A 17151-nucleotide genomic window follows, 5' to 3' on the forward strand; every position below is an offset into this window, starting at 1 on the left:
CGTGACGATCGATTACTTTCAATCGAGAATGTTGGCATTACCAGAGACAATCTCATAGCCGACGCCACGTGATCAACTGTGGCGCCCTCTGTACTGCCTATATAATCAGCGCTTCGTCGAGTTCTCTTCGCAGTTGTCAGGAGAGTGTTTTATACTTCGACCACGGCCTATCAGCCCGGAAGTTTTAAGTGAAAATAATCACACGTTTGAATGTTTTATGCATGGGAGTTCTGTTCTTTAAAGAATCATGGGTCTATCAGTTGGCGCACTAATACAATAGATGCGAATGAGATGAAATATCAACCAATATCTCTCTCTCTCTTTGTGACAGGCCTACAGATGTCTCAGCATACCATAATCTAGGTCGTGTTCTGGCACAGAGATGTTTGGAGTCTGGTATTGCAGAAATCTACTGCAGTCTTTCACCAGATCAAGGTGAAAAGGTTAGTATGAACTTCACATACTTAAGTTCTTTAGATTTCATGGAAAAATGTAAATACCGTTCCCGGGCAGAGAAAACATTGTAGCTAAGCATGGAGTGGTGTGTCTTTGTAAATTCTTCCATAAGCATGTTTCGTATTAACTTGCATTTTATTAGGTAGTATTGTACTTCATTGTGTTATTGTGTTGGTATTAGTCCAATGATTTACAAGTGATTGCACCACTGATTGTAGTATGACTACATACCAAGGTTGTTAATACAATAAATGTTAAACGGGTGGTATCTTCTTGTCTTCATATATCTTTTAGGCAATAGTCATTCAAATGTTTCTTTTATGTATCTTTATGTTTAAATATCCATTGATTGCAGCAGCAACAATCTGTTGTCTCCTTTGTCTCATAACCAGTGGTGGAATCTCTTGTAATATACATACAAGTAATGAAAGGATTCATAGCAACAAAGACAGAACTTAGACTTACCAAGGTTTATAAAATTGTGATGTTAACTCAGTGGAGTAAACAGAAAAGCAAATTATAATTAATAGAAGTAACAATCTCTTATGCGGGGAGGTCCCCAGGAGTGCGAGCAACTTTTTGAAACCACCTATATGGTGATCCAGGTTAGAGTCCCAAGTATCGCATCCTGCAATCATTCATCCAAGTGGGCCCTCATTTGCGAGTGATGAACAAAAAAGAATTTCATGCAATCCTCTAGAGTCTTAAAATTAATATTGTTTTTCAGAACAATGGTGTAGCATAATGATTTAAGATACTGTTCTTAAATGCCGAAAGCTGTGAATTTGAATCTCCCCAGGTGCTATTAATTTTTTATTTTTAAATCTTTATCAAAAGAGCTTTGATCATAATTTTCATTCAATTAATTGGTTTAAATGTAATTGTTTGCCATGTCATTTTAATAATTGTATTAATTTTTTTAAATTTGTGCCAGTTTTTCTTCCTATCAGGAATCAGTATTCATATGATTTTAATTATTTTATACAAATATAATATAGGGAAACATTCCACGTGGGAAAAATATATCTAAAAACAAAGATGATGTGACTTACCAAACAAAAGCGCTGGCACGTCGATAGACACACAAACAAACACAAACATACACACAAAATTCTAGCTTTCGCAACCAACGGTTGCTTCGTCAGGAAAGAGGGAAGGAGAGGGAAAGATGAAAGGATGTGGGTTTTAAGAGAGAGGGTAAGGAGTCATTCCAATCCCGGGAGCGGAAAGACTTACCTTAGCGGGAAAAAAGGACGGGTATACACTCGCACACACACACATATCCATCCACACATATACATACAGAGGCCTCTGTATATGTCTGCTTGTGTCTGTATATGTGTGGATGGATATGTGTGTGTGTGTGTGTGTGTGTGTGTGTGTGTGTGTGTGTACCCGTCCTTTTTTCCCCCTAAGGTAACTCTGTATATGTCTGCTTGTGTCTGTATATGTGTGGATGGATATGTGTTTGTGTGCGAGTGTATACCCGTCCTTTTTTCCCCCTAAGGTAAGTCTTTCCGCTCCCGGGATTGGAATGAATCCTTACCCTCTCCCTTAAAACCCACATCCTTTCGTCTTTCCCTCTCCTTCCGTCTTTCCTGACGAAGCAACCGTTGGTTGCGAAAGCTAGAATTTTGTGTGTATGTTTGTGTTTGTTTGTGTGTCTATCGACGCGCCAGCGCTTTCGTTTGGTATGTCACATCATCTTTGTTTTTAGATATAATTATTTTATACATTACATTTGATTTAATTTATTTCATTGTATCATTTTTTTTTATTTTCTTCCATGTTACCTCATTCATTATTTCTATGTCTCTTTTTGCTTGAATTTAATTTTATTTATGATTCTGTCTTTGTTTTAAATCATTGTGTGCATTTCTTAGACCATATTGCAACAAGAATTTATGTTGTAAATGCTTGTATAATTACCATCTAAAGAAATCCTACATCTTATAATGAAAAATATAGGAAAGGCAACCAACCACTGTGTCTGTGGTAGTGTAGCTTCAGGTGTCTGTATGGTTGTGTTATGTGTATTTTCTGCTAGAAGAAGGGGTGGACCTCAAAAGCTAGTAAATACTTTATTCTGTTACGTGTGTCAATGACCCACACTTCAGTCTGCTACAGATGAATAATACATTTTTTGTCTTCTGACTCATAGAGAAATATCCTAAATGAAAAAATAATGATAGGAAGAAAAAATGAGAGCAAATAACAAAATTAATAATGTCTCCTAGAAGAAGGTGTAATTAGGTGAATGACGAACACTAACTTCACGTAACGAATTTTTATTCAGCACTTGAACATACAGGAGCACGGAGTGAACTACCTCTGGCCAGAACACATACAGTATATATAGAGCTACAGAACATTCCAGTACAGTGATTCATGACATTTGTGGATACTTCTAGAATGTACTCAAACCGAATACAGAAATTAAAATTGTACAGTCCATGTGAGTTTTGAACTCACGACCCTCCGTGCAACAGTTTAGTAACGTAACCACTACACCACAGTGCTACTCAGCTTCTTCTGCAACATTGTTCCCTCCTTAAGAGAACAGAGTCTCGTTGTTACGTCCTCCTAGTCCGGGAATGAGTCTCCTAGTCCGGGAATGAGTCATTGGTCCTGCATACTCCAACTCCTGATGACTGATTCTCACCCCGGTGGTGATCATCTTAGAACTTCTTTTGCCGCTATACTTTTCGTCACCTTTCCACTTGTTGCCTGTCGCCGAAGCTTCAAATTTACCCTGGGTTGCAGGATCCTTATAGGGCTTCATTCAAAGGACGTGGACCGTATCTCTGATATTTCGTCACCTTGTGTTTGGTGTAGAAATCTTCAACTTCATAAGTAATATCAGACACCTTCATTTGACACAAGGTGTCCAATTATTTTGATTTCTTTTGCTCCAAAGAGACACTTAAGAACGACCCTCAGTCTTTTGTTATGTGCATCAAATGCCTCTGAGAACACTATAATGTCATCTAAATAACAAAGACATATCGTCCACTTCAGGTGCTTGAGAAGATTGTCCATCACCCATTCAGAAGTTGCTGGTGCATTACACAAACCAAACGGCATTACCTTAAACTCATACAGGCCCTCAGGGTTAGCGAATGCAGTTTTCTCATGATAAGCCTCATCTACTTCGATTTGCCAATATCCCGAGTACATGTCCGTGGTTGAGAAAAACTTAGCTCCCTTCAGACAATCTAGTGTATAGTCAATTCATGGAAGAGGGTAAACATCCCTTTTAGTTATCTTATTAAGCTTCCTGTAATCAACACAAAAGCGCCAACTGCCATCCTTCTTCCTGACGAAGACCACTGTTGACAACCATGGGCTCTGCGAAGGCTGAATTATGTCATTCTTCATCATTTTCTCTACTGCTTTGCGAATTATTTGACATTCCATTGCTGACATACGGTATGCTCTCTAGCTTATTGGTTGATGGTCTCCAGTGCTAATCTGGTGCTTCACCATCGATTTGTCTAATTTTCTCTTCACCAGTGGATTGAAGCATTCAGAGAGCTCTTGAAGAAGGGCAGTTAGCTTCTTCTGTTTCTCCTTAGTGAGATCTGGTGATAGTCGAGCTAGAAGATCTTGTCTCATAATGGTAGCACTAATTTCGCCCACAGACTTGGCATAGGAGGTTTCTATGACGCTCAGCTGTTCTTCAATTAACGGCTCAGCATTTGATACGCACATGCATCTTGGAAGGATCTGTGGTTCTCAGTGACAGTTAACTATCCACAATTCACCGAATCCGTTCTTAAACAAGACGACAGAGGCTGGGATGCCCAAGTTATTCTTCAGTGGTATACTTCTTTTATATTCCACTACAAGATCCATGGGTTGATGCAAGGCATGACATGTGACAGTTACCTTTCTTGCACTGACTTTAGGAATGATCACTTCATCCAGCACACAGTCTCCACACACTTGGATGCGCATCTTCCTCTCCATAGTATCTCATCTCGTCTAGCATACTCTTCGAATGACCACAATCTATAATTGCCTGAGAAGATTTCAAAAAGTACCATCCAAGAATGACGTCATGACTACACTCTTGTAAGACGATGAATTTTAAGGGCTGTGTATCGCCACTTATACCCACACGAATGGTACATCTTGCTGTAGATTTTACATATTTCCCATTACCCACTTTTAGCAGAGGTGTTTTGTTGTCAATGAATACGGTTTTCTGCAACTGGTGGCGGTACTTCTCCGAAATGACTGAATATGATGCTCCAGAGTCCACAAGAGCTTGGGCTGGTCGGCCATCCATGAAGATATCGACGTAGTTTCTTCTCATTTTTGTAGTGATCGATGGCGGAGGATTTTTCTCTTTGGCTTCCTCACCTCCAAGGAAGGTCACATCATTCAGTTTTCCAGGTTGCGGTGGCTAGGTGATCGGCTGGAGCTTCTAATCAGCAATGGAGACCTTAATTAGTGTGTTGGGGAATGTCCTCTCCAGCAGCTAGCTTGCAGCGATGGTGACCTACATCGTCCTGTACCCATGTCGTCTTGTTCATCATTGTCGTCCCAGAGTTAGTGTTGACTAAGATTGGTCTGTTGTCTGCTGACACGGGTGTCATCAAATATCCGCCGCCTTTCTCGACAGTAGCGCACCACATGCCCCGGTCATCCACAGTGGAAACATACTGGATGGTTATCCTGGGTCCTCCAGACATCACTGTTCCTTGGTGCCCAAACAGGTTCCTCATGCGGCATTGTAGGGACATAACTCCGCCTGGGTCTCGACTTTTTCACCATTTAAAAGGGAAATGAAGGATGAGAGATTGGGTTCAGTGTCTGTTCTACTTCCTCCCTTATGACCTCTTGAAGGATCTCGATTTTTTGCTCCATCACAGACATCAATACGATGTTTGGAAGCCGTTCAAACTCCTTGTGTGTAATTCTTTTTTGATGCGTTGTCTCAATATACTGGCAGTATTTTATGAAGTTGTCTGCTGTCGAAACCTCCTTCAGGAGTAGGGCGTGATACATGTCCTCAGCAACACCCTTCATGAGATGTGCAACCTTATCTTCCTGCTTCATTCTAGGATCCACTATTTTACACAGCTCCGAGACATCTTGAATGTAGGATGCTGTAGTTTCTTCTGGATGCTGTGCTCTGCATTTTAACTTATCTTCTGCCTTCGTTTCTGTCATTGTGTACTGCCGAAATACTTGCGCAGCTCTGCCTGGAATACTTCCCAGCTTGTGAACTTCTCCTCATTGTTCTCATACCATTGCTTGGCAGTGCCCTCCAAGTAGAAATATACATTAGCCAAACACACGGTGTCATCCCATTTGTTAAATTTGATGATATGCTCATATTCATTCAGCCGCTTGTTTGGATCTTGCCCATCGTCACCAGAGAACCAGGAAGGATGTATCGTGCGGTGGCACACAGTTGCTGTCATCGTAACGTCATCTACTTCTTCTCTCACCGATGGATTGCGATCTGTTGAATATGGCTCAAACTCGGGTTTCTCGCCACATAAACTGCGGCTCTGTCATGGCCTGATGGGGGCCACTGTGTTGTCAATAATGTGCGCTATCACAAGTTCCAATACCCAGCGCCTCCACCAGAATAATGTCATGTAGAAGGTGTAATTAGATAAATGATGAACACTAACTTCACTTAATGAAGGTTTATTCAGCACTTGCACATACTAGAGTGCGAAGTGAGTGGCCTCTGGCCAGAACACATACAATATATATACAGCTACATAACATTCCAATACAGGGATTCTTGACATTTGTGGATACTTCTAGAATGTATTCAACCCGAATATAGAAATTAAAATTGTACAGTCCATGTGAGTATTGAACTCACAACCCTCCATGCAACAGTTTAGTATCATAACAACTGTGCCACAATGCTACTCAGCTTCTTCTGCAACAATATGATTATTAAAATGATACAGTGGAGGATTAGAAGTTTAAAAAATACATGTGAGCGTATCAGGATTTGTGGACTGTGTGTACGTTACATTTAAATCAGGTAAATGAATAAAAATAATGAAGTCCTTTCGATAAAGATTTAAAAATAAAAATTTAATAATACCTGAGGAGACTCTAACCCCAAACTTTCACCCTCTCGCATCTTAACCACTATGCTATGCTGCTGAATTGGGTAGTACTACAATTTTTAAGGAGATAGAGCTAAACTCTGTTTAGATCATTACTCACAAATGACATCCCAGCTGGATGAATGGCTGCAGGGTGTCATACTTTTGGCCCTGACCTAACCACCACACACATAGAGGTGACAATAGTCGTGGGATACCTCCCAATGGTATGTTGGATCTCCTTTTGCTAAGCATAGTGCAGTAACTTGATGTTGCATGAACTCAACAAGTTGTTGGAAGTCCGCTGCAGAAATATTGAGCCATGCTGCCTCTATAGCCATCCATAATTGCAAAAGTGTTGCTGGTGCAGGATTTTGTGCACAAACTGACCTCACAATCATGTCCTATAAATGTTCAATGGGAATCACGTTGGGCAGTATGGTTGGCCAAATTATTCGCTCGAATTGACCAGAATGTTCTTCAAACTAATCATGAACAGCTATGGCCCAGTGACATTGTGCATAGTTGTTTGGGAACCTGAAGTTCGTGAATGACTGCAAATGGTCTCGAGGTAGGCATAGGTAACCATTTCCAGTCAATGTTAGGTTCAGTTGAACAAGAGGACCCAGTCCATTCCATGTAAACACAGCCCACACCATTATGAATCCATTACCAGCTGACACAGTGCCTTGTTGATAACTTGTATCCGTGGCTTCGTGTGGTCTGTGCCACACTCGAACCCTACCATCGATCTCACCAACTGAAATTGGGACTCACATGAATGGATCACAGTTTTTTAGTCATCTAGGGTCCAACCAATATGGTCACAAGCCCAGGAGAGACTGCAGGCAATGTCATGCTGTTAGCAAAGGTACTTGCATGAGTTGCCTTTTGCCATAGCCCATTAATGTGAAATTTCTCCATGCTGACCTAATGGATATGTTCGTCGTACATCTTACATTGATTTCTGCTGTTATTTCATCCAGTGTTGCTTGTCTGTTAGTACTGACAACTCTGTGCAAACACTGCTGCTGTTGGTTAAGTGAAGGCAGTTGGCTATTGCATTGTCTGTGGTGAGAGATAATGCTTGAAATTTAGTATTCTAGGTATATTCTTAACACAGTGGATCTCAGAATATTGAATTCCATCACAGTTTCCGAAATGGAATGTCCTGTGCATCTAGCTTCAACTATCATTCCAAATTCAGAGTCTGTCGATTCCCGGCATGCAGCCATAATCACGTTTGAAAGCTCTTCACATGAATCATCAGAGCACAAATGAAGGCTCCGCCAGTGTACTTCCCTCTTATACCTTATGTACATGATACTACCACCATCTGTATATGTGCATATCACTATCCCATGACCATTGTAACACCAGTTACAATGCTGTAGTGTGCAAATTAATTGGGACAAAATGGTTAAAATTCAGTGCCACACATTTGTACTGTTGTATAATACAATTAGTAACTTACCAAATATTAATACCTAATGTGCCCTCCTTTAGCTTTAACCAGCTTGTGAACACATTTTGGCATAGATTTGACCATTTGGAGGAAACCATACTTTTATCACATTTACTAACATACATTCTTTTGTTGAACAGTCCATTTTACCAAGACTTCTTTTCACAATACTTCATAAATTCTCGATGTGATTTAAGTCTGTTTATTTACCAGCTCATCAAAGCAAGTTAATGATATTTTCTTTCATGAAAGTCTTAACTGCTGTGGAATTGTGAATAGAGCCAGTTCATGTTGAAATGTTTCTCCACCTTCTGTGAAGGTCTGTAAATATAGCACAATCCTGTGCCAAAGGATTTCCGTTATTAGGTTGAATTCATCATGCTGCCAACTTGAACTAGTGCCCTGTCCAATTGCTGTGAAGAAACCCCAAAACATATTTTTGAGAGGGTAATTTACTGCCTGTCCAAGATGCTCAGCCCTCACAGCCTCATGGGTGCTTGATATGATAACCATTGCTCTGTAACCTTGAACAATAAAGTGTGACTCTTCTCTGAAAATTACACATTTCTGGTCATTGGAGATCCAAGATTTATGTATTTTGGCCCATATCATCTGTTTTTTCTTCATGATGGGTGTTACTTCTTTACTGGCTATTGTGCTTCCACCCTCAATCAGAAGGCCTGTGCCATACCATTGAAGAGTCAGTTTCAACCCCAGTAACCAGTGAATCTCACAGAAGGTCCTTACGTGTCTTGTGAAGATGAATTCTACTGTCTCCAAGTAAAGTTTCATCAGTTTTATGGGTGGGTGGTTTCCCCCACCCCCTCCCCCCACTTCTGCCTTTTCTCTTTGGAGACAATGAGGAAGTATCATTGTATGACCTAATAAGTCTTGAAACACTACGTTTTCCCACACCAACAACTGAGGTAATATCTCCTATAGTCATAGCTGTGTATTCATGAAGAGCAACTATTTTGCCCGCTTTTTAGGTAAATGTCCATTGTAACACAAACATAATGTTTTCCTGTTGAGAACACAGACATAACACTTGCTGTTGCCACACATGCAAGCACTCAGCTGAACTCAAGAGGACCTGAAATTGTTGTTCATAGTCAAGGCAGTAGTAGTCTGCCAAGAGTCCAACAGTTGGGCAGATAAAGTCGGTTACAGCTAACCAACTTCAATTCCTTGTAAAATGAGCTTGCCCCACTTAATTTGTACATTATGCAGATGGTTTGATAAAGTCTGTCTCACTCCTGAGTATCTCCCTTTCTTAGAATGCGTGGTATGGGAAGTATAGATTGTGAAGAAAGAAAGGAATTTTTTAGCCATTTTGGTGAACTTTGTTGTCTTTACTGATTGGTGTGACTTTTCAAATTAAAGGTTTTAGTGCCATTTTTAGTGCCATTCATACATTCTCTTCATGACAGTTCATTTGAACCTCAGTGTTTGATGATACCCGGTTGTGCCCCACAGTGGCTCCTGTTTGTACTGGGAGATACTGTCCACACGATGTCTGTGACTGCCTTGTGATCCTCAATGTACTCTCGTTTAAACTGCTACATTTTCAGAAACATGGTTAATTGTCCGTCTGCTCCCTACTTACATGTGACTCTACAAGCCCTCCATGTTCAGTTCATGGGTGATGGATATGAAGATAGATCATCAGTATCTCTCTATACATACAGTACCTTAATTTTTCCATCTTTGCACTGATGGTTATTACACAAGATATGAGTTGGAGGAAGCAATGCATATCTTGTCTATTATTGTAAGAGAGCTTACTGAATTTTGAGAGTGAAAACCTCGGTAGTACACAGTATCTTTATGGGAGTGTCTTTCATTGAATTTTGTTGTGCATTTGTCCGATCACTGAGTGAAAAAAGTGTGTCACTCATCTTTGTCTCCTCCATTAATCGAACTTGGTAAGCATCCCATACTCTCCAACTGTACTTAAGAATTAGTCAAAAGAAGGTTAAGTGATCTTCGTGGGTGGACTACAATTTCTTAGAATTCTTCTTATAATTCTCACTACACCCTCCCCATGACTGACTTATGGTCATGTTGGTTATATATCCCAACATATCTGATGATTGTGGCTTCCTGTGAAAGTTCAGTGACTGTATAGTTAGGCAGTGTCAGGTCTTTTCACCTATTTATATGCACCACATTATATTTGTTTGTAAAAATAAAATATTATAGATAAAAGTCTATTCACTGACTGGTAGCAGAACACACAAATAAAAGACTGTTGTAATTTGCAAGTTTTCGGAGCCAGTGTCTCCTTCTTCAGGCAGAAGGGTTGAAGGGGAAGGAAGAAGGGAAGGAAAAGTACTGGAGGGGTCTAGGAAAAGGAGTAGATTTTGGGAAAGTCACCCAGAACCGTGGGTCAGGGGAGACTTACTGTATGGGACGAGAAGGAAAGGCTGATTGTTGGGAACTGCATTGGACGAGATTTGAAAACCTGAGAGCTTAAAGGTGGAAGACAGGGTAATATGCAAGACAGAGATTACTACTGAAACATCATGCATGAGTTAAAAAGAATGAAAAGCTAAGTGCATTGTATGTAACAGAGGTGGGAGGTGGGGCCATGAAAAATAGATAGGAAAGACAATGAAAGATGTAGAAAACTAAAATGGAATGAAGTATAGAGTAGTTACAATGAAGAAATGCTGAGATGCAATAAATTAACGTAAATAAGGCCAGGTGGGTGGTGAGAAGCCAGTGAGTTGCCAGTATAAACCCTTTGCCTATGCCCAGTCTTCCTAATTGATAATTTGGTGGTAGTCATGCCGATGTAGAAGGCTGAACAGTGTTTACATAATAGCTGGTATATGAAATCCTTTGATAGTATATGTTTCGCCAGTTACAGGGCTATCATATGTGGCGGTAGGTGCGTGCAAAGGGAAGTCTTGCAGTGGGGACAGTTACTGGGGTAGGAGCCATAGGGTAGAGATATGGATGCAGAGGGAGCATAGGGTCTGACAAGAACATTGAGATTGGGTGGGTGATGGATAGCTATTCTAGGTATGGTGGGCAAAAATTTCAGACAGAGTGGCTCCCATTTCCGGACATACAAACAGATCAGGGGTACGACCACGGGAACCAGGACGGCTTCTTCCTATGCCAGCCTTTTCATACCTAGAATAGCTTTCCATCATGCTCCCAATCTCCACAATATTCTTATCAGACCATATGCTCTCTCTGCACCCATCTTCCTACCCTATGGCTCTTACTCCTGTACTGTCCCTGCTGCAAGACTTGCCCTATGCACCCACCTAACACCACCTATAATAGCCTTGTAACTGGCAAAACATATACTATCAAAGGGAGAGCCACCTGCGAAATGTCATACATCATATATCAGCTATTATGTAAACACTGTTCGGCCTTCTACATCGGCTTGACTACCACCAAATTATCAATTGGGATGAATTGACATAGGCAGAGGGTGTATACTGGCAACTCGCAATATCCTGTTGCAGAGCATGCTCTACAACATGACATTCATGACCTCGGCACCTGTTTCATCCCACGCGCCATTTGGATTCTTCCCTCAGACACCCGTTTCTCAGAACTCTGCAGGTGGGAACTAGCACTACAACACGACCTCGGTTCTCACCACCCACTTGGCCTTAATTTACATTAATTTATTGCATCTCAGCATTTCTTTATTGTAACTACTCTTTACTTCACTCCATTTTAGTTTTCTACATCTTTCATTGTCTTTCCTATCTATTTCTCACGGCCCCCCTCCCACGTCTGTTACATATAATGCACTTGGCTTTTCATTCTTTTTAACTCATGCACGATGGTTAAGTAGTAATCTCTGCCTTGCATATTACTCTGTCTTCCACCTTTAAGCTCTTAGGTTTTCAAATCTTGTCCAATGCGGTCCCCAACAATCAGTCTTTTTTTCTCGTCCCATACAGTAAGTCTCCCCTGACACACGGTTCTGGGTGACTTTCCCAAAATCTACTCCTTTTCCAAGACCTCTCCAGTCCTTTTCCTTCACTCTTCTTCCTTCCCCTTCAATCCTTCTGCCTGAAGAAGGAGCCACTGGCTCTGAAAGCTTGCAAATTTTTAATCCATCCAATTAAATTATTTTGCCAATAATTGTTTGTTTTCGTTGTTACATTTTATTGTAAAAGTGATTAATTTTTCTCTGTAGGTTGCAGCTTTCGTTGGCGCCCTGGAAGCAGCAGGAATTTCTCTGGCTGAACCAAGAAGGTTTTTTGCCCCTCGACCTTGGGACATGCACAGGAAAGAAAAGCCATGGGAAGTAACTGAATAGTTTGCACATGCCATTTGTTGTATATTTTGCAATCTACTGTGACAGAGACAAAATCTCGAAACTGCTGTTGAATGTCACGTTGTGAAAATAGTGGATTAAGTGTGCTGGCATTTCAGATGATATTTTGACATGTGTAAATATGGGTTTGGTAATCATATCATCAAGCAGTGCATAAAGTTGTGATACAAGATATTGTTGTAGTGTGACTAAAAATAAAAGTATGAAAATATACAGTTGTTTGTTGTTGGGGTTTGGTAATTTTAATCTATGCAGTAATTTTGTTTGATGTTGGAAATTATTTGAAAGATCTAAACTGCTCAGTATTTGTGCAGTTACATGGTGAAATAATGACTTTATTGAAAAGAAATCTGTAGAATTTATCATTCCTCTTTTCTTAATCTAATTTAATTTCTTGTGTTTAGAAACTACCGTTAAAAATAACAGAGGAAAAAAGCAGTTAAGTCTCTTAGAAATGACTGTGTTGTTCTTCATTCTGTCATCTCATCCCACAACATTTCTTCAAGACAGTTACTTGACCTTTTCAGGTGCTTAACACTGCTCTTGCCAGTGACAGATGTGCTAACTATGTATTCAACAGAGGTCTCAGGAAAGGCTAAAGTGTAAAACCTCGTATGCTTGTGGATACGTTGGGAACAAAATGTGTCACAGTGTTGGTCTGTGAGTGTGGGGGTTGCACTTGCACTATGTGCCTAGTCTTTCTGCCACATGAAATGTACACCTCGACCAATTCCTCCATTTATATCATCCAGCACAACGGTCAGTGATGAGGTCATTTTAAGCTCAATCTCTTATTCTGATCTGCCTTGGAAACAGAACAGAGAATATTTTGTACACTTTTATGTCCCTTATGTACATTTGATATTGAACTCTGTTCACAAAATTTCACCATTGCTGACATTCATAACAGCTACATTTTCAGAGCATTATTTCTCACCCATCATTTTGCATGTTCAATTTGGTGTGACTGAAGCATCCAGTAAATCCTGCAAATTGCTATTGCTGTTGCCATTGCCATGTGTTCAGAATTGTGTGTTGAGACTTACATCCAGCTTGTACATAAATAAGAACATTTTTCACCTGATTGTTTTATTTTCTATTATTTTTTAATATTCAATTTGACCAATGTGAAGTCGTTGCAGTAATAATTGACAAGTGTTTTAGATAGCCAAATAGAAATTTTCGATCTTCTCCAGGTTTGTGTGTCAGCATGGCGCTTGTTTGACAGCTAGGAGTTAAAGAAAGACATTTGTGAAATATTCATTGCTAAATTTCTATCTTTCATTGCACATTAGTGGAATCTTCTCCAGCGATGCTCGACTTCACTGTGTCTCAGCCTTCGCAATCAGTGTCAACATAGGCAGCACCTAAGACAGCAGATTAGAGGCAAGTTTGTTTGTAGTAGGACCTACTTCCAGATAAAAGTAATTTGTGAAGAGGGTTATGGTTTGTCTTCTTTCCTGAATCGTTGTATTTTCAAATAATGGGTCTAGAGCCTTATCATGAATATACTTAAGGATTGAAATGCAATTGTGATTACGTTTTTCTTCACTGTCATTTCCTAGCACATATTACTGATGAATTTGATTTATTTCCTTCTGAAGACAATCAAATTCTGAAGATACAGAAACCTGTGGTTTCTGTGATGAAGTAAGTGTTCTACCCTGATGAGATCCTGTAAACTCTCTTCACACTTTTCAGTATCCTGTGTAACAAGAGAATTACACAGTAGATGTTGTGAACCTTATTTTCCTGCCAACAGCAATATTCTGTAATGAATGCCAGATCAGGTGTGTAAAGCCATTGAGGATATGAAGAAAGGAAAGATACCAGGAGATGACGGTGCTTCAGTAAAAATGGTTAATGCTGGAGGCAAAGTAGTAAAACAAATTTTTAAAAAAAAACTTTGCAAAATGGTTACACGTGCTTGCAGAAGACGTTCCAGTGTAAAGTCAAATGCCGGAACGCCAGTAGCGAATATTATAGCATAGAGGGCTGTGAAGAAGACGTCAGATAGTTGCATGCAGACCAACCCCTCTCTACGATGACAACCCAATGACAGTGCCCTCCGCATATAGAGGACATAAGCGCCACGCCTCCTGGCCGCAGCTCAGTTGAAGACTAGCAGTTCTGCAACTTCCACAGCGGCATCAAGAATAGGCACTTGTATAGCAGTGACTTAGGAACTGTATTACTTCTCTTGTATTACAAATTGCATATACTGAAGGGATTTTTTCTTTGTCTGTCACCCTTTGCACGTGACATGTCTGTATCTCACAAAGTTAAGTATGAGATAATTTCAGAAAATCAGGAGAATGCTGTATTTCTTCTACTTCACAAAAAACAAATTTGAACTTTTGTAAGATTACTGCCCTTAAAGTCCTTCACGCAGTGTTTTCTGTGCAATTAAGTTGAAGAATAAATAGATACGGTCAGTGTTTTAATGGCAATCATTGAATGTTTGATTTTGATTTTCACACTAAGACGTATAGTGTGTCCCAGGAAAAATGATAATATTCAGGGATGTGACAGGTATGCTAATTTGAAACAAAGAGCTTCACATGGGCATATGCCCCATTTTGAATGATTTCTGAGATAGAACACATTTAATGTGCTTTTTTGTATGGGTTAGTGGTGCACATATTATCCATCCCATATCTTTGGCATTTTGTTCTACTCCAATCTACGTCGCTGCTTTTGGCCTATTTGCCCAGGATGTCTTTATGGTGTTACAATGGCCTGTTGAATGCACAGTTGTCCACGTGTGTCATGAGTGAAGTAGAGCAAGTGCAAGTATATCAGAGAGAAGCAAGTTGAACTGTGTTTGCACTTGTATTGGATAGAATGTCGCACACCTACACCAATGAAGAATATGCAGGTATGGTGTATGTTTATGGCTTCTGCGATAATAGTGCTGCTGCTGCTGAAGAATATTGATGGCAGTTTCCTACACATTGAATTCCTGATCGTAGAGAGTATACCAGAGGTTTCTGAACATTGTGTGAAACACAATTCCCATTTTTCTTCTGAATGTGTAGTTCAAGAATCTTTGCAGGAACAGCAACACATTGTTGAAATTGTGGAGTATAGTCCTATGACCAGCACACATTGACTTTTTGCATGTATCAGTGTCCCACATAGCAAACACTATGTGTGAAAAACTTGTACCCATTTCATGTACGGCATGTCCACAATATTCACATTGGTGTCAATGCCACACGACTTGAATTTTTTCACTGGTTAAATGACAATAGTCATTAGGATCCTTTAATACCATACGTTCACACTGTATGGAATCAGAAACACACATAATAATTGTCAGTGGTTGCAGTAAAATCCACTTGCTTCCGTGGAAACCAATTTCAGAGATTGTTTTTTGAACGATGTTTGATGCGGCATGATGAATAATGTGGCGATTGGTCCAGTCATTTTAGAACACTTTTTTGAAGACTTTGAAGATATTCCTCTGCCGCACAGACTGCGATGTACTTCCAGCATGACGGAGCTCCTCCACATTTTGTCAGATGTTGGAAGGAACATTTCAACCACACTTACCCTAATTACTAGATTGGTCATAGTAATACAATTAACTGGCTGCCAATGCCAAAGATCCACCATTACATTTCACTTTATGGAGCTGGTTTAAGTCTGAGGTGTACAAACAAAAGGTGAATATGTGTATTTTTTTCGCGTCATGGACACTCCTGTCCTCCTCAGTGAACCTACAGAGGCACTCTGGTAAGCAACACAACATATTCTCTGAAGAGTGTACAAATGCATTGAAGATGAGAGTGGGATATTCGAAAGTTTATTGTGAACCTTACAATAACTGTAATGTTACATGTACGATAATGCGTTGAGCAAAATGTATTACAAATGTATATATTTCAATTGATATTTTGTGAAACACTTGTTGTAGTTAAATAATAGTTGTACATGTAGAAATCTGACAATGTTATGGATAACACAGAAAATAAATAACAGTGTATGTTAAATGTGTTATGTCTTGGAAACTATTCGGAATAGGGCATGTATCCATATGAACGTTCTTTACTTCAACTCATGATTCATGTCATATCACTGAACAATGACCATGCCATAGAATATGCTAACATCTGCATCTATATAAATAAAAATGTAAATGTTCCTTTGCTCAAAATCTTAAATCTACAAAAGTTCTTCAGCAATGACTTCAATCGTTATCTTAAATTTTGATACAGTGTTGCATTCAAATACGCACTTTTTTTTATATATCTACTAGAGCACCAAATATAATATAGAAATATAATGCAATAATTACAGGGTAACTCTGTATAAAAATGTAAATTTTCATTTGTTCAAAATCTTAAATATCCGAAAGTTGCTCGCCAATTGCTTCAAAATTTTTACACAATGTTGCATCCGAATATATACCTATTTTTAAATATATACGCTGAAGCATCAAAGAAACTGTTATAGGCATACATATTCAAATACAGATATGTAAACAGTCAGAATATGGCGCCATGGTCGGCAGCACCTATATAAGATGACAACCGCCTGGCGCAGTTGTTAGATCGGTTACTGCTGCTATAATAGCAGGTTATCAAGATTTAAGTGAGTCTGAATGTGGTGCTATAGTTGGCGCATGAGTGATGGGACACAGCATCTCCGAGGTAGAAATGAAGTGGGGCATTTCCCGTACAACCATTTTCACCGATTTCACGAGTTTACTGTGAATATCGGTATCTGGTAAAACATCACATCTCCGACATCACTGCAGCTGGAAAAAGATCCTGTAAGAACGGGACCAACAACTGAAGCGAATCGTTCATCCTGATAGAAGTGCAATCTTT

The 17151-nt window shown here is 39.7% G+C and overlaps 1 protein-coding gene across 1 annotated transcript in view; it reads left to right on the forward strand.

Moving 5' to 3' along the window:
* Positions 1 to 12527, forward strand: part of LOC126162083 (39S ribosomal protein L18, mitochondrial) — a 33432-nt gene extending 20905 nt beyond the window's left edge. The window contains exons 3-4 of the mRNA XM_049918357.1: positions 332 to 443; positions 12176 to 12527. Of these exons, the coding sequence (XP_049774314.1) occupies positions 332 to 443; positions 12176 to 12298 (235 nt within the window). The 3' untranslated portion in view covers positions 12299 to 12527. The remainder of the gene's footprint in view (positions 1 to 331; positions 444 to 12175) is intronic.
* The last annotated feature ends 4624 nt before the right edge of the window (positions 12528 to 17151 follow it).

This window comes from Schistocerca cancellata, chromosome 2 (genome assembly GCF_023864275.1).
Source record: "Schistocerca cancellata isolate TAMUIC-IGC-003103 chromosome 2, iqSchCanc2.1, whole genome shotgun sequence".
NCBI classification, from domain to species: Eukaryota; Metazoa; Arthropoda; class Insecta; order Orthoptera; family Acrididae; genus Schistocerca; species Schistocerca cancellata.